The sequence below is a fragment of the Mus pahari genome, chromosome 9 (genome assembly GCF_900095145.1).
Source record: "Mus pahari chromosome 9, PAHARI_EIJ_v1.1, whole genome shotgun sequence".
NCBI lineage: Eukaryota > Metazoa > Chordata > Mammalia > Rodentia > Muridae > Mus > Mus pahari.
Window position 1 is genome coordinate 46374310 of NC_034598.1, and position 19305 is coordinate 46393614.

Genomic DNA, 19305 nt, shown 5'->3' on the forward strand with positions numbered 1-19305 from the left:
TTTTTTTTTTTTAATTTTCATACCTTCTTTTTTTGGGAAGTCTCAAGAGCTTTTCTACTTGTTTACTTAATATTTGAAGTTGTGCAGTAAATTCAGTGTGTTCCTTTTTAAGTCTATCTCATGTGAAGGAGGGGGAGGAAATTCCTCTCTATCCTCACTTCCAGTCTCTTCTGAAGTATACTTCTCACTTATTGACAGATTATTTTATTGTACACTAGATCTATATGTTTCTGATTTTTCACTCTGTAATCGTTCTAAGACAATTTGAAATTAAAGTACATAAAGACCAAATCTTTATAGGTATTTACTCTTCTATCTGGCGGTCCTGTTTTAAAGACCTTAGCACTTATTTCCACACTGACAATTTTAAGGGAATATTTGGAGTTGGTTTAAACCATAGACAATGCTTTTTAATTAATGCAAAGAGTTCAATAATCTTTCTTTTGCTTTTACTCTACTTATTTCCAATAAAAATTGAATTAACTGCACATACTTCTACTCTTGAGATGAAAAATTACTCAGACCAGCTGGTAAATTTTTCATGACCTCTGCCAAATCCTGGAGACACACTTACCACTTTGTTAGTACAACTTCTTTCACCTTCAGTCCTGGTGAGTCCGGATTCCTCCCCATCCTGGTCCACAACATTGGGCATCATTTATTGATTGGTGGGGGTGGTGGTAGGTGCTGCCATAGAGAAGCTCACCAATATGCTGTCTTCATTTTTTGAAGGAGCCTTCTTGGAAAAGATTGACACCCAGCTAGCTCATTCCAGTTACTTGTTGTGGGAAATATTAAAAAAGGACTCCAAGTTCCTGCGCTTCTCCCTGCTACTCTCTGCCCTGGTGGTCTAGCTGGCCACTTATTTCATGGAGATTCTGACTCAGCTCCAAAATCTCTCCATCCAGTTTGTTAAATTCCTATTGGCAGGTGCCAACCCCATGCTTCAAAACCCCCACGACCTTTGTGGTGTACATCAGGCAAGCCCCCGCTTTGCTGCAGTGCCTTTCTCCCTTGAACCCAGATGAGCCCACTCGAGCCGCCTCGTGAAGGAAAACATAACACAAACTTTGTTCAGAAACAATGGCAACTCAATCTCTGGGCACAACAACTAAAATCCTAATCTTGTAAGCCTTATTAAATCTAAATCCTCCGGTGGCAAATCCTGATGGATCTGCCATTGAAACCAGGAGACAATAGTAATTACATCTTGTCCTTACGCTATCCCTATCCAAAAGGACCCTCTCCTTCCTGCTTCCTTTCTTCCCCAGTCCAACCTGGAAGTCCCGCCTATTCGCCCGGCGATTGGTTCTTTATTCAGTAGGGGATGGTTTACAAGAAGTCACCTGAGTACATGACTCATTCCTTGTTGAAACTCTTCCCTGGAGAACGGAATTAGCATCAAAATACAAGCGACCCTAGGGCTATCCACAACTGGCTACTTTATTCAAACTTTATACCAGGGTAATTGTGGCTGGGAAAGGTTGCAGCTACTCAAGTTATCTTGCCTTTGCTCCCCGTGAGCAGATGAGCCACACAAACCTCAGTTCCGTTTGATCGTGGCTAGCCATAATTAATAGTTTCCCAGGGGTGTCTTCAGAGCAAGGTTGGTACAGTTCTCTCTGTTCTCAAGTAACACTAAGTGCAAATTCTCCAGACACAACATTTCCTCAAGGTTCAAACAGTCTCAGAACAATTTCTCAGCCTCTACTGATTGTAGTAAAAGCTTCACTGAAACATTCCACTTAAAGCCAGTCGTAAAGACTTTACTATACATATCATGAAAAGGGCTATTTCTCACTCTATTGTAGCTGTTTTAGGTCGAGGTCTTTGATCTACTTGGTCTTGAGTTGTGTGCAGGCTGATAAATATGAATCTATTTGCATTCTTCTACATCCATTTACATCAGCATTTGTTGAGGATGCATTCTTTTTTCCATTCTATGGTTTTGCCTTCTTTGTCAAAAAATCAAGTGTCTATAGGTGTGCGAGTTTATTTCTGAATCTTTGACTTGATTCCATTGACCAGCCTGTCCATTTGTATACAAATACCATGCAGTAATTGTCACTATTGCTCTGTAGTACAGCTTGAGATCAGGGATGGTGGTACCTCCAGAAGTTCTTTTATTATACAGGATTGTTTTAACTATTGTATTAGTCAGGGCTCTCTAGAGTCACAGAACTTACAGATAGTCTCTATATAGTAAAGGAATTTATTGATGACTTACAGTCTGCAGTCCAAATCCCAACAATGGTTCAGTAGTAGCTGTGAATGGAAGTCCAAGGATCTAGCAGTTGCTGAGTCCCACACGGCAAGAAGGCGAAAGAGNGAGAGCCAGACTCCCTTCTTCCAATGTCCTTATATGGTCGGTCCCCAGCAGAAGGTGTAGCCCAGATTAAAGGTGTGTGCCACCACATCTTTAATCCCAGATGGCCTTGGACTCGGAGATCTCCCTGTCTTAATCTTCTGGGTTCAATCACCACTGTGTCTCAAGATCTCCATACCAAGATCCAGATCAGAAACTTCTATCTCCCAGTCTCCAGATTAGGTTCACTGGTGAGCCTTCCAATTCTGGATTGTAGTTCATTTCAAATATAGTCAAGTTGACAACCAGGAATAGCCACTACAACTATCCTGGGTACTTCTTTTGCTGTGTGAAATTGAGAATGGCTCTTTCAAGGTCTGTAAAAAAATGTTAGAATTTTGATGGGAATTGCATTGCTTTTGGTAAGGTGGCCACTTTTACTATGTTAATCCTACCAATCTATGAACATGGGAGATCTTTCCATCTTTGGATTTATTCTTTAATTTCTTATTTCAGAGACTTGAAGTTCTTATCACACAGGTCTTTCACTTGCCTGGTTAGAGTTATACCAAGATATTTCTTATTTGTGGCTATTTTTTTTTTTTGTGGCTATTTTGAAGACTATTGCTTCTCGAATTTCTTTCTCAGCCTGTTTATCATTTGTATAAAGAAGGTCTACTGATTTCTTTTTCTGTTAATTTGTATCCAGCAACGTTGCTGAAAGTGTTTATCAGCTGTAGGAGCTTTCTGGTAGAAATTTTGGGGTCAGTTATTTATACTATCTTATCTTCTGTGAAAATATCCTGAATTAGGTAACCAAGACCCAAAAGGACATGCATGGTATATACTTACTTATAAGGGGATATTGGCAATAAACTACAGGATACCCATGATTCCCTCACTAGATCCAAGGTAGCTGAACAAGAATGACGACCCAAGTGACAATGCTTGAATCTCACTTAGAAGAGGGACAGATGGAGGGACAGAACTGGGTAGAAGAGAGGATGGAAAAAGCTCTAGTGGGCATTCAAGATTAGGAGTGGGGAGAGACAGAAGAGAGGCCAGGAGAATGAATGGAAATCTACAGTTGCTGAGGGTGGGGATTGAGAGGTGGGGTCATCTCTAGGACATGCCAGAGACTAGTGATGGGTGAGACTCCCAGGATTCTATGGTGGTGACCTTAGCTGAGACTCATAGCAGTGGCAATAGAGAACTTGATGAGGCAACCTCCTGTATTCAGGCAGGACCCCCAGTGGAGATAGAATTTGTCCTGTTTACAAGAAATGCAAGAACAAAGGTGGAGCAGAGACTGAGGAGCAGCCAGCCATTAACAGCCCCAACTTGAAACCCATCCAATGGGCAAGAACCAATCCCTGACACTATTAATGATACTCTGCTATGTTTGCTGACAAGAACCTGAAATAACTGTCCTTTGAGAGGCTCTACCCAGCATCTGACTGAAACAGACACAGAGGCTCACAGCCAAATGTTGGACAGAGATTGGGGACTCTTATGGAAGAGTTAGGGGAAAGATTGAGGACCGCGCAAGTGATAGGAACTCCACAGGAAAACCAACAGAATCAACAAACCTGGACTGTTGGGGAACCTCAGACACTGAAAGAACAACCAAAAATCATAAATGGGTTGGACTTAGGCCCCCTGCATGTATGTAGCAGATGTGCAGCTTGGTCTTTATGTGGGTCCCCAACAACTGGAGCAGGGACTGTCCAAAAAACTGTTGCCCGTCTGTGGAATCTGTTCCCCTAACTTGGCTGCTATGTCTGGCCACAATGGTAGAGGGTATGCCTACCCCTGCAGAGAGGAACTATGTGAAGGAGGTGGGGAACTGGAAGGGGTGAGGTAGCAATTGGGATATAAAGTGAATGAATAAATAAATAAATACATTAATTAATTGATGGGGAAAATTAAAGAGTCCTGACATTTGTAAAAAAATAAAAAATAAATTTCTGGTATCATATTTTAGGATACAAATTGGAAGACCTGAATAGTGAGGAACACTCTCAGCGCTCTAGAAGATGTGGAAGGTAAATTTCATTTGAAAGCTGATACAAATGCATTACTGATTTAATGGGAAACCAAAGTTTTAAATAGAAACAACAGTGGAAATAAGTACAGCTTTATGTTTTTAATAATTATTAAAGTCTCACAAGACCGTGTCCTTGAGTTTCATGCAGTACTTAGTATCATGGCATTCAATTATCATAAAAGGCATACACATTGATTTGGTGTTTGGTTTATAAGCAAATAGTTCATAGTAAAGCTAGTGTTACTTATACACTTACAATGATTTTCCAAAGTTTAGTGAGAGGAACAGTTTATAGGAGGCAAGAAAGTTATTGTTATGGAAAAATCTTAATCTCTATAGCACATGTCGAGGGGAACAAAATGTTAACCTGTATGAATGCACTGTGACTACCTTTTGTTGTCTCTCTGATAGACATAAGATCTGTCACTCTGGACACAAGCCTTGCGAACTTAAGGGATATGGAAAGAAGCAATGTACCTTTGCAGATAAAAGGTTTCTTCAAATATATGAAAGAATCCATACTGAAGGGAAACCCTATGAATGTAAGCAATGCAGTCAAATCTTTGCAAATTTCTGTCATCTTCGAAAACATGAAAAAAAACATACTAGAGAAAAACTATATGAATGTAATGACTGTGGTAAATCCTTTCCAAGTCGCAATTCTCTTCAAATACACAACAGAACTCATACAGGAGAGAAACCCTATGATTGCAACGAGTGTGGTAAAGCATTTACATGTCGCAGTAATCTTCTACTACACAAAAGAACTCATACAGGAGAGAAACCCTATGATTGCAATGACTGTGGTAAAGCATTTGCAAGTAGTAGTAATCTTCAAATTCATAAAAGAAAGCACACTGGAGAAAAACCCTATGGATGTAATCAATGTGGTAAAGCCTTTGCATATAGTAATGCTCTTCAAAAACATGAAAGAAGTCATACTAGAGAGAAAATCTATGAGTGTAATCAATGTGGTAAAGCCTTTGCACGTCATAGAAGTCTTCAAAATCATGAAGAACATCATACTCTTGAAAAACCATATGAATGCAATCAATGTGGTAAAGCCTTTGCATATAGCAGTAATCTTTATATACATGAAAGAAGTCATACTGGAGAAAAGCCATTCAAATGTACTCAATGTGGTAAAGCCTTTCCAAGTCACAGTTCTCTTCAAATACATGAAAGAACTCATACAGGAGAGAAACCCTATGACTGTAATGAATGTGGTAAAGCATTTGCATGCCGCAGTAATCTTCTACTACACAAAAGAACTCATACAGGAGAGAAACCCTATCATTGCATTGAATGTGGTAAAGCGTTTGCATGTAGCAGTAGTCTTCAAAAACATGAAAAAACTCACACTGGAGAGAGACCTTATGAGTGTAATCAGTGTGGTAAAGCCTTCGCACGTCGAAGTGATCTGTATATACATGAAAGAATCCATACTGGAGAGAAACCATATGAGTGTAGTCAATGTGGAAAAGCCTTTGTACATTGCATTAGTCTTCAGAGGCATGAACGAACTCACTCTGGAGAGAAACCTTATGAATGTAATCAATGCGGTAAAGCCTTTACACGTCGCTTTAGTCTTCAGGTACATGAAAGAAGTCATAGTGGAGAGAAACCTTATGAGTGTAATCAATGTGGTAAAGCCTTTGCAAGTCGTAGTAGTCTTCGATATCATAGAAAACATCATACTGTTAAGAAACCAAATTGATCAGTGTGGTAAAGCCTTTCCATGTTGCAGTCATCTTCAAATACACAAAAGAAATCATACTGGAAAGAAACTATGTGGACAAGCCTTTATATGTCACAGTAACCTTCATAATCACACAAAAAATGTCATATGGAGAGAAACCCTACACATATGTAATTGATGCAGTAAGCTTTGGCATGTAAGTTTAATATTGAGACATATCAAAGAACTCATACTGGAGAGAAACCCTGTGGATGTAATCAAGTGATAATGCTTCTGCATGTTATGGTCTTCAAAGGCATGAGAGAATTCCTACTGGTTAGAAACACCATGAAGCCAATAAATGCAGTAAAGCCTTATACACCAAGCACATTTTTCCCAGTGAGTGATCTCACTGGGAATTATGTAAGATTAGTAGAATCATTTCATCATTAAAATATTGTCTTTTTTACAAATTGTCATCCAAGAATAGAGGAATACAGAATAATTTGAATAATAAAACCTACTTGCAAATGAAAATGATAATAACATTGCCATCATTTTTATGGGTTACTTTATTCTGAGGAATTAATACTTATTCTTAACACTTTCTCAGAAGCACACATGAATGGCAGAGAAGTGTCTCAATGACTAAAGGTGGTTGCTGCTGAGCCTAATGACCTGAGTTTATATGTAATGTGGGAACTCACATTACTCATGAAAGTTTTTCTCTGATTTTTACAGTTGGACTGTGTCATATGCACACATGTAATGGTACATATATACAAAAATGTTTTTGACAGGTAAATAAGGGCCGATGATTTCACTTGATAGTTGAAGGCACTTGCTGGAAAACTGGACTACCTGTGCTTGATCTCTACAGCTCTGCTAGAGGAAATAGGAAATAGACACCTGTAAGTTATCTTCTGACTGGCACACACAGACAGAATTTATTATAGATGAAGTTAAAGAAAATAACTGAAATATTGAAAACATAAATGATTTACCAGTCATCATAAATGCATTCTATTATTCCAAGAAGTTTCTGTTTCTCCAAAGAATGATGGCTGCTGTTTAAATCTTACATTATTCTTTATTCTCTGATTTAAAGGTCACTTTAAAGACATCTCAGCTGGGTGTCGTTGTCCATGCCTGTAATCTCAGCACTTGGGAGACAGAGCCAGGTGAATGTTTATGAGTTTCAGGCTTAGTCTGAACTACATAGTTGGATCCAGGATGGCATAGCTATGCAGAGAGACCCTGTCTCAGACATTTCAAAGTAAGAAACAAGGCCCAAATACATCAATAACACCTAAAAATCCCCCAAATCAAACAAGCAGATCTCTTATTATGGATCTTTTAAAAACATGATTGGAGGTAGTAAGAATTTTGTAATTTTGGTTTCTTTAAAGAACACAGTAACATTATGGGAATATATTTTTGTTTTAATCCCAGGTGTGAGTATATGGAGCTATGATTTGCCTCATATGTAATTTTTTACAGTGGCAGATAGTTGCTTCAATGTGTCATGTTTGGAATTCTGGAGACTTTTCAGAGGGCATCTATATAAATGTTATGGCCCCAAGAGGCAGTGTGGGTTGATGGTTGGTAGTTGAATGCTATTGCTCAAAGAAACAAGAACAAAAAATTAGATATCCTGATGGCAAAGGTCAACTTTGTCCCAAGGAACTCAACAGGAAGCAGTCTAATGATAACATTGCTTCCTTTCCCCTGTATCCTTTTTTCCTTTCAGATTTACTACTAGGAGGTTGAAAGAGAAGAAGAAAAGGGATGGTAGAAAAGGGTAGAAGAAATAACCCACAAAGTAGCAAGCGCTGGGTACAATTGCCACCTATGCATGGAGGTAGGCAGAATGGGAAATTTTATTTCAAATGCCATAGAGGAAACAGCTGGGGATGGAGGAAGGGGTTTTTGTTTCAAGATGCCAGCAAAACATTTATTGTAACTCCTTAGCTTGGGTATTTTCTGATTTGTTCTCAGGGAGGATTTTTTTGTGTTTGTTTGTTTTGTTTTTTCTTGTTGTTCTTGTTGTTTATATTTATTTTTTCTTTTTCTTCTCCCCATATCCTGTCTCAAAACAGGTGGGGAGAAAGGCTTAGCAGCTGGAAAAATTGGGAGTGAAAATGGAGGGACTAAGAAACAAAAATGGCAGAGATGAGAAAACAAAAGGGTTCACTCTGCTCTTTCTTTTTTGAAAGGTTTACAGAATTGTCAGGGCTACTGGAAAAATTGCAGGTGGATGTTGAAGCACTTTGGAAACTACAGCCACCACCTCCCTTAGAATAAAGCAAGTATAGCTTCTGTCTAGGGCAGGGACATAGCCTCAAGATCAAGAGTAAAGCCCCTTTGTTCAGGCACTGCAATTGGAATGATGTTTTTGTTTTGTTTTGTTTTCTTGGCCACCCTGAACTTAGTTCTAACATGACCACCCACAGAACAACATTAAGGATGATTTAGCACCTGCCTCCTTCCACATTGGCTACGGCACACAAGCTGCAATCTACCTGATCCACCTCCTCATCACTGCATTCCTGGGAAAGCAATATGCTCGGATGCTTTGATACGTAGCAGCACAGTGGACACAGACTCCCGGGTTGGGTCTGGGTGAGAACCCTGGAAAGAAGCAACATGCTGTTACTCACTGGTTCTCCCATGGCAAAACTTGCTCCAGAGGCCCTCTTTGGCAAGGGCCACTCACTTATATAGGCCTCAAGGGAGTAACAACTCTCCTACACTATGACCAGAGATCAAAGGACTTACACCACACAGACTTTCCCAGCTCTGTCCACCCAACAAGCACACAGGGCCACTATACTGGAAATTTGCATTTAAGTAGAAATGCTTTCACTCTCCCAGAGCACTTTATGTTTCTCCTCCTGGGTATAGGGTCTCTAGAATGCACAGTCATTACACACTCAGTGTGTAGTACAACCATCTCTGTACCTCAGAACTGGAAAGTCCTGTAGACAACCTTAGGTCAAATTCAAGTAGGAGCAACAATTAAAGCAAAGGGAGACCATGGATTTGAAAGCAAAGAGGGTATATAGCGGGTCAGGAGAGATGAAAGCGAAAGACCAAATAAGGTAATTATAATCTCAAAAATAAAATTTAAAACATGGTATCAGGCTTTATGGCCCCATGTCCTCAAGAGAATAACAATTTATATTGGAGGCACGCAGAGGATTAACTCATACTTTTTAATCCCATTCTCAACCAGAAAAAGCAAAAGCGAAAACAAACAAAAACCAACCAGTTTGGCAGGGCCACAAAAATTTGTCCAGCTCTTCTGTTCTCCTTGAACTAGTGTAACTACATAATTTGGTTGCTAAAAGGAAATTCACTTTTAACTATATTTTTGGTTGCTGTGGTCTGTGGACTCCAAATGAACACTAGTCAGGCCATTTATCAACCATCTGAAGTTTATTAGCTAACTGTTCACTGGTAATTTCAAGTGTAGACAAAAATTGGAAACCTTTTTCTTTTTTTTTTTTTTTTCAAGATTTATTTATTTATTATATGTAAGTACACTGTAGCTGTCTTCAGACACTCCAGAAGAGGGCATCCTGCTTGTGGACGTTGTACATCGTGGTGCGCACTCGGGTCCGCACCACGATGTACAACGTCCACAAGCCAGTTGACATAGGCCTGGGATACATGACATATTTCTCTCAAAGAAATTAACAACCATTCGAGAAACATCAAATCAAATTCTTAATTACTGGGAATCCTTCAAAAATAGAAGCAAGCCGGGCGTGGTGGCCTGCTTGTGGACGTTGTACATCGTGGTGCGCACTAGGCTCCGCACCACGATGTACAACGTCCACAAGCAGTTCCCAGCACTTTGTGGTAGAGGCAGATTTGGGTTATAAATTCAATTCTCAGTTGACATAGGCCTGGGATACATGACATATTTCTCTCAAAGAAATTAACAACCATTCGAGAAACATCAAATCAAATTCTTAATTACTGGGAATCCTTCAAAAATAGAAGCAAGCCGGGCGTGGTGGCGCATGCCTTTAATCCCAGCACTCGGGAGGCAGAGGCAGGCGGATTTCTGAGTTCGAGGCCAGCCTGGTCTACAGAGTGAGTTCCAGGACAGCCAGGACTACACAGAGAAACCCTGTCTCGAAAAACCAAAAAAACAAAACAAAACAAAAAACAAAAAAACAAAAATAGAAGCAAATAGAGACCAGAGTAGTGATCTATGCACAAAAAAAAAAACAAACAAACTTTAAAACGTGTTACTTTAGTGGTTTGAATGAGAGTGGCCCTCATGTGCCCTTATGATTGAATAATTGGGCATCAGAGAGTGGCTCTCTGATGGAGTGGGGTTGGGAGGGGTGACCTCCTCGGAGTAGGGGCGGCCTTGTTGGAAGAAGATTGTCACTGGAGGTGGACTTTGAGGTTTCAGGGCTCCAAGCCAGGCCCAGTGGCTTTCTCTTTTCTTGCTATCTGCTATTCAGATGTAGAACTCTCACATACTTTCCCAGGACCATGTCTGCCTGCATGCCACCGTGCTTCCTCCATGATAATGGACTGCACCTTTGAAACGGGAAACAAGCCCCTAACAAGTGCTCGCCTTTAGAAGAGACTCTGTGGTCATGTTTTCTCTTCACAGTGCTAGCACACTAAGACAGGGTGGCATTTCAAAAGAGATTTATTTTACTAAAAGGACAGTTAGCTATATTGATGTTGAAATAGAGTGGGCACTTCTCAGGAAGAGGAAATGCCATTAGCAAGACACTGTATGAGCTTGCCTTTTATAAAATGTTCACTGCAGAGTGCTGTATGCTGACACACGTTACACCAAATGCCCCGTGTCTTAATGCTCTCACCACTGCTGCACTTACAGCTCAAGAGTGCTGTACACTCTTCATCCTTCAGTTTCCCTTCATCCTTAGGCATAAGTTAACCCATGCAGAGAAAGTACACTGAAAGTCACCCATCTTGCCTTATCACATCCTTCCTTAGAACAGAGACCCCTGCAGTTTACTGCCTTAAAGTAAAACAACTTGTAATCCATCCGTTGCCTACCCAGCTTGTTTCCCCCTGCAGTGTAGAAAACAATCTCTTCCTTCTATTGTGGTCTCGGGAGAAGCCTCGCTCCTTTTCCAATTACTGACACGGACAGTCCACTCTGACTCCCGCGGGTAGTTTTAGAACTGTGTAGTGTTAAGAGATAGTGAGTAAGTGCAGCTAACTCCACTGGCAGAGCTGCACCGTGGTCTCTTTTTGAACTGGACCCTTAGTGCACTTCCCAGGCACTGCAGAAGGACTGAGCAGCCTGGCCTGTGGGAAACCAATGTATGCTCATAGGAAAAGTCCGCAGCCAACCGGAGACAGCGGACTGCAGTGGCCGAGGTCAGACTGCACTATAACTGCTTAAGAGCAATGAGGCTCCGGTGTTATGTTACTCTGTGAGCTGTGGCCCAGAGCCAAAAAAGGTGGTGGCATGCTGCAGCCCAGCTCCAGCTTCCCAGAGTGGGTAGAGCCCAGAGGACAGGCTCAGCACCACATGGCAGAGCACATGGAAAAACCACAGCCCAATAGGGGTCCACACAGGAAAAGCCTGCAACCACCAAAAAAGGTACTGACCTGAGGGGGTGGAGCCACGGCCAGCCTGAGGAACCTCAGACTTCTGAACTGGTAATGTATATAACAATAAAAAGGAAACAAATATTTCGTTTGAAATTAATAAAATGAAGTCGGGCGGTGGTGGCGCACGCCTTTAATCCCAGCACTTGGGAGGCAGAGGCAGGAGGATTTCTGAGTTCGAGGCCAGCCTGGTCTACAGAGTGAGTTCCAGGACAGCCAGGACTATACAGAGAAACCCTGTCTTGAAAAACAAAAAACAACAAAACAACAAAACAAAAAAAAAAAAGAAAGAAATTGGGCTGGTGAGATGACTCAGCAGTTAAGAGCGCCGACTGCTCTTCCAAAGGTCCTGAGTTCAAATCCCAGCAACCACATGGTGGCTCACAACCATCTGTAACGAAATCTGACCCCCTCTTCTGACAGCTACAGTGTACTTACATATAATAAATAAATAAATAAATAAATAAATATTTTAAAAAAAGAAAGAAATTAATAAAATGAAGGATTTCCGTTATTGCATGGATTATTTATTGTAAATAAAGTGCTCTTAAAGCAAGAATTATATAATAAAAGAAATCACACTGAGAAAAGAATTTATATAAAAGTTATACAGAAATATATTAAGTTAAAGTGTTAAGAGAGCAATAAATAAATAAACATAGAAGATCAGATCTCCAGAGAAAGGAAAAAGAGAAATAAATTGCAGTCTCCTGAGGAAGGAGAGAAAAAGAATTAAAGTGAAGTCTCCAAAGAAAGGAGAAAATTATAGGTATTAAGAAGGTTTTCCATGTTAAAAAATGAAAAATTCAAGCCGGGCGTGGTGGCGCATGCCTTTAATCCCAGCACTTCGGAGGCAGAGGCAGGCGGATTTATGAGTTCGAGGCCAGCCTGGTCTACAGAGTGAGCTCCAGGATAGCCAGGGTTATACACAGAAACCCTGTCTCGAAAAACCAAAAAAAGAAAAAGAAAAATTCTATAGAAGAGAACATTTGGACCTCATATAGAGTTTTGTTTGACTGTCAACATACAAATTATTTTTTCAGTTATGATCACAATTTTATATATCCTTTTAAGAGAAATTAGAAGAAAGGAGACTTAGATGAGGAAAAGACTGAAAATCAAGTGCAAGATTGGAGGTGATAGAAAAGAGAATGGGGGCTGGTGAGATGGCTCAGTGGGTAAGAACACCCGATTGCTCTTCTGAAGGTCCAGAGTTCAAATCCCAGCAACCACATGGTGGCTCACAACCTCTTCTGGAGTGTCTGAAGATAGCTACAGTGTACTTACATATAGTAAATAAATAAATCTAAAAATAAATAAATAAAAAGAAAAGAAAAGAGAATGGAAAATCTTTTGATTCAGAATAGAAGGGCTTCAGAGGAATCAGATATAATGCCTGTGGTGCCACCTGGTGACGAAATTGCAGACTGGCAGCCTATTCTTAAATTTATGATGTTGAATTAAGAATCCAGATTCTTACTGATGTTACCTTAAAGCTTTGTCATACAGTAGGTTGTATATTTCACTTTGTACAATTTGAAAATAAAAATGTACATGTGTTGACATATCATAAGTTGATATATGTTCAGAATTTCAAGGAGCTTCTGCCTTGAGTTCTGAAAAAACTGATTCTGGTTTACACATTTATTGGATGTTCTGGCTGTTATGGGAATACTGGTGCAAATTAAGACTGGCAATGCTGCAGCGTATTTCTCTAGTAAAATGAAGTGATTTTTTTTTACATATTATGATACAAAACATAATTCAGATATCCCACAAATCGTATGTGACAAGTAGTTGTAGAGAGATCTAACTGTACTTTAAACACGATGCTTAACAAACAAAAAACGGGGTGACAAAGATCCCACTGAGCTAGATTACATAGTTCTTTATTAACTTTAAGGTTTTTGAATGGTAATAAATAAAACAGCTGCTGAGAGACACTGCATTTTTGAGGAAAACTGCCGAGCTAAATCAGCCTGCTTATGTAAGAATGCACTAAGTACAGAGTGAAAGGAAGAACTTATGTTATGCTGGGGAAGACGTTTGTCTCAACAGGAGAAGAAAAGCTGTGGATTTCATTCAAATTAATATCATCTCTAGCTATGGGAGACACCGTGAAGTTTTTGGCTGCAGACAGGAAGAAATAAATACAGAGAAGAGAGAGAGAGAGAGAGAGAGAGAGAGAGAGAGAGAGAGAGAGAGAGAGAGAGAGAAGGGAGGAAGGAAGGAAGAGAGAAAGAAAGAAAGAAAGAAAAAGAAAGAAGCACAGAATGGGCAACGTATAACGTATATGCTGGTCTCTCTATATGGGAACAGCTGGTCTCTCTATATCTCTATATGGGAACAGCGGGTCTCTCTATATGGGAACAGCTCTGAGATTGTCTGAGACATGAAAATGTCTCCAATCAGAACCTCAACTAATCATAGCCAATAAATCTCATTGACTACAGAATCCTCGCGACTTATCCAAATGGCATGGATAAGAACTTATTGCAGTTTGGTTATACAGTCCAAATTAACTTATAAAAGATATTTATAGGTGACTTACCTGCTCAAACAGAGAGCAGAGAATCCTCAGCTGATTGTTCATACTCCACATTCCATACACATGTTAATGCAGAACTGATTATTACTCATGAAACGTTATATGCTTACAGACACCAGTGAAGTTATTGTGGCTGTGACAGTATTCACACTTGAGGATGCTGAGAAGGATGCTTAGATGTTGAGATATATTTATTCCAGCATCCTGCTTTATATAATCTCAGACTACCTCAATAGCCATTTCAGCCGGGCCTGGTGGCGCAGGCCTTTAATCCCAGCACTCGGGAGGCAGAGGCAGGCGGATTTCTGAGTTCGAGGCCAGCCTGGTCTACCGAGTGAGTTCCAGGACAGCCAGAGCTATACAGAGAAACCCTGTCTCGAAAAAAAAAAAAAAATAGCCATTTCATCAAAACTTGCTTCCAGCACAGCTCAAAACTGCTGAGTCCAGTTGGTACAGGTTGATAGACTGTTTCAATTAGGACTTCATGTAAGCACTGCAGTTTCTCATCACACAGACAAACCATTTGGTTGGGTGGGTGGTTTTTGTTTGTTCATAGGGTGATGAATATTTGTCATCATTTAAATGGGGTTGGTTACAAATTGTTAATGTTCTTGGTAAGAGAAGAAAAAGGTAAGGGAGGTTGGTTTCAATGATTTCTTTTTCTATTTCTTTTTCTTTCTGTTATCATTCTTTCTCTCCTATTTAGTGTTAGGGATAAGCAGGAAAAGGGATACAGAAAAAGGGTGGCTATATGAATAATAAGTTAAAGGGTAGATTATTGTATCTACTTTTAGACCAAAGAACATTAATAAGCCAAATAATTTATAATATTCTTTGTATATTAATAAAGGTTATATTTTATTACAACATACATGTTTCAACTCTTGTTTAAGATATTGTGCCTTTGTAATTATTAAAAATGAAATGTTACGTTCTAGTCCTTTTGAAAATTGCTTTACAAATTGTTTAGCATAATTAAGAAATGCAAGTTAGAAGTCAGTCAATCAAACTTACTGATCATGTTTGAGGCTAGCTTAATTAATTACAGAAATATGTTTTCCACGTTGAACAGATAGTACATAGCTAGAAACAAGCAGTGTTTGCCATTCAAATATACTATAGATAGACAGTCTTCAAAAATTTCAGAGATCCACAGAATACAGCATTTAAAGATGTTCTATTAATAAAAGACATTTTTGACAATGAGACAGGTCAGCTCCTGGCAGCACCCCATTCTACTTCAAAGATGACAAGAATCAAAGATCCACCAAATGGAGTTTTCTTTAAAAGGGAGCAAGCTAGCTATTGAGCAAGAAATTGCCCTTGCTTCAACTAATGACAGCATGCTGTCCAGGCAGGACAGATGAGATTGAGGGAAGTCGACTGCCAGCTTTGCCAGGACAAGGTAAGCAGTCCTTAATAATTCCTGCTTCATAGAAAAGTCTATCAGCTATTTTGGGCCAGAAGACTGAAGATGATGTTCCAACATTTCAGAAGTATCTTGGGTGACTGTCCATGTAGCCAGGAACCTCTGTCATTTCTGTAGTTTTGGAAGCTGCCTGTTCAGCACTTCCTGTTCACTCAGTATTTATCCTTCTCAGGTCTCTGACGGGGGTAGAAGACTAGATAGTTATAATCTCACAATTAAGCTTAAGATGTTTAGGATTTAAGAAAATGTTTTAAGGTCTAATAAGGTATTTCAAATTGGTAAAACAAAAAGTTATGATAGCACATGATTTAGGTACAGAACTTTAACTCACCAAGCTAGGATAGATAGTAGAGCACCAAGGTTGCCAAATGCATATGAACTAGGATGTGGACATAATTTTTACCTGATAGCTTTCATAATTGTTCTTATTATATTTAGTTTATTGATGTTAGACAAAGAGCCTTTTATTGGACTAAAAAGGGAAGATGCAGAGAAAATCTCTTGTGAAATATGTGGAAATGTCACCTGACAATTAAATGCTGCTGTCCAATAACCTGAGGCAGGGAGGGAGAGAGAGAGAGAGAGAGAGAGAGAGAGAGAGAGAGAGAGAGAGAGAGGTGGGGATGTTGGAAGATAGTTAGGAGAGGTAATTAACCAGCCATGTGGAAGAGATAGAGTAGGTCATGTAAGTTATGAGCTGGTTGGGGGGTGAGCTAAAGCTTATGGCCCAGGCATTTCTCTATAAATAATTAATTCTCAGAGTAATTATTCTGGGTACAAAGAGGCCAGCTACACTAAGGGTCTGACATTCCCTAGAAAGGACATCCCCATAACTTTGAGATGAAAAATCACTGATTACTTATAAGAGATTATTTCAAGGCCTAGAGGCCGTCACTCCAGAGTAAATGCCAGGTGCAATGGGATTTCTAAAATTCTGCCACAATGTCAGAAAGCCAAAACTTACAGCAAGATCGTTTTACCTATCTTTTCCTTTTGAGCAACTTAAACATGCCATCCGATAGCATCCCACTCAATGCACTCTCAAGAAGCAAGGGTCACTATAGAATTCTTGGTCATGCTCTTACCGGCTATCTTCATGTTCACAAGTAAGATGGTATAAATAAACATAACCTTTGCTGTGAGACTGCCTTGCTCGATGTGTTGGAATACGAATGAACATACTTGACCCCAGCAAGGTCATCTTGGAATGAGAATCTTTAGCCACCCATCACCTTTGCTTTCCAGTCTTTTTATTGATTGTTTAAAAGCTGTGACAAGCAGCCGGGCCTGGTGGCGCAGGCCTTTAATCCCAGCACTCGGGAGGCAGAGGCAGGCGGATTTCTGAGTTCGAGGCCAGCCCGGTCTACCAAGTGAGTACCAGGACAGCCAGAGCTATACAGAGAAACCCTGTCTCGGAAAAAAAAAAAAAAAAAGCTGTGACAAAAGTCCCACTATATCTCAGCCTCAGGGGCTATCAACAACTGTCCAGCCATTTCTATAATCAGCATTAGTATGTGGCTCCGCATGCTATTTTTTCAAGTTCAGGTGGAAATGAGTAGCTTTAGTGTGATGGTTTGCATATGCTCAGCCCAGGGAATGGCACTATTAGAAGCTGTGGCCCTGTTGGAATAAGTGTGTCACTGTGAATGTGGGCAATAAGACCCCCACTCTAGTTGCTTGGAAGTCAGTATTCTGCTAGCAGCCTTCAGATGAAGATGTAGAACTCTCAGCTCTGCCTGCACCATGCCTGCCTGGATACTGCCATACTCATACCTTGGTGATAATGGACTGAACCTCTGAACCTGTAAGCCAGCCCCAATTAAATATTGTCCTTTATAAGACTTGTTTTGGTCATGGTGTCTGTTCACAGCAGCAAAACCCTAACTAAGACATCTGGGCATCTAGATCACCTGAGTCCCAGAAATTATATAGTATGCCAGATTGAACATGCCAGTATGTCAGCCAGAACATGCCAGTCAAGTATAAGTGTGGGTTTCAAGAACCTTTCACGGAAGGGTTACAAGCAGGACACAGGATTCCTCACTGAAGCAGTGGAGTCCAGCAGTGAAATCGCTGCAGGGATTCTTCATGCCACCGATACTGCTCCTGTCTGCTGCTTCAGCACCATCACAGACTCTAGGCAGGGATGTAAAAAAAAAAAGGTAAGTTGACTTGGTGGCAAAGCTGCAATGCCATATTCCTATGGGTACCCTAGGACAACGACTGGCACCAGTGTACCAATGCACTGCATTGGCAGAGACTGCTCATGGTGTCACCGTTTGCTTTTATTTGAGATAGGGCCTGGCTTCAAACCCAGGCCTGCCTAAACCTCACAGTGATCCTCAATACAGAGTACAATTGTGTGCCACACCTAGCTGCTTTTTATTTGGTGGCTAACTAAGCAGAATCAGTACAAGTCAGGCATGGTGTTACATGCCTTCAATCTTAGCACTCTGCACCAGAGGCGAACTGATCTTATGATTTCCAAGGCTAACTTAGTCAGCATAGTGTGTTTACATCCAGCCTGGGCTACAGAGCAAGAAAAGTAATAGGTGCATTGCTGAAGACTACCTCCTTTCTGGGGTCTCCTATCTGCGTGGAATGGGTCTCTCTGGTTGCAGGTGAGCGAGGATTCGGTGAATGACAAACAGACCAACACGAGAGAGCGTGGAATATCTGAATGTAATTTGTCAAATTGAGCATCAGACTATTTATACAGAAGAAAATAGGGAAGTTACACAAAACAGAGGAGTGGCAGGAACCAACTGGGATAAAATTCAATGTTAACAGCTGGGATCAAAAACAGCTTCACTTGGGAGGCAGAGGCAGGAGAATTTCTGAGTTTGAGACCAGACTGGTCTACAGAGTGAATTCCAGGACAGCCAGGGTTATACAGAGAAACCCTGTCTCGAAAAACCAAAAACAAACAAACAAACAAACAAACAAACAAAACAAAACAAAAAACAGCTTCACTTAAAGTCAGCTTAAATTTAGTAGCCAGGGGCAAGGGTTTCATGCCCTTGCCATAGTTCTTATAGTCCACTTTACCCCTAGGCCATTGTAAATACTTGTGTATGGGTATAACTCAGCTATCTGTAGTTCTAAGTATCTACTCTGGTTCTTCTTTAGATCACAAACTTCCTTCTTCCTAGATAATGATAAATTCCTGTGTAGGGCAATGACTTAGCTACCCAAGCCCAGGGTTGGATAAAGGACTGCCTAGAATCTAACTTAGTTATGTCAAAAAGTCAAACCTTAGGAGGAGCACTTATAATAAAACAATATTAAGGGAAAGCACACAGATCCGTTTACCAACTAAAGCAAGGACATTGGAGCATTCATTATACAGGATGCCACGATTCCAGGAGACTAAGTTTCCGTGAACTTTTCGCCTTGGGACAGTGCCCAGGTTTTTGGGGTCTGTCGCGCTTGTCACTACTGGAGTGCATGTAGCAGTGCATGATTTAAAAAGTACTTATTTTTAATTTTCACCAATGATTCAGAATTAAAAGCAAAATGAATCTGTAAACTCATGTGTCAAGTAGGCAATAAAATGTGTATAGTTGAGTCTTCAGAATATTAAGAGGCTCTATGGTAAACAGAATAATAGTTTAGGAGACCACGGGTTTATTTTTTTTTTATTTTCTTTATTTACATTACAAATGCTATCCCAAAAGTTCCCTAT

At 40.2% G+C, this 19305-nt stretch overlaps 1 protein-coding gene across 1 annotated transcript in view; it reads left to right on the top strand.

Moving 5' to 3' along the window:
• Positions 1–7063, top strand: part of LOC110326162 (zinc finger protein 431-like) — a 25453-nt gene extending 18390 nt beyond the window's left edge. The window contains exons 3-4 of the mRNA XM_021204330.1: positions 4290–4350; positions 4764–7063. Coding sequence (XP_021059989.1) covers positions 4290–4350; positions 4764–6069 — 1367 coding nt within the window. The 3' untranslated portion in view covers positions 6070–7063. The remainder of the gene's footprint in view (positions 1–4289; positions 4351–4763) is intronic.
• Positions 7064–19305: the final 12242 nt, after the last annotated feature.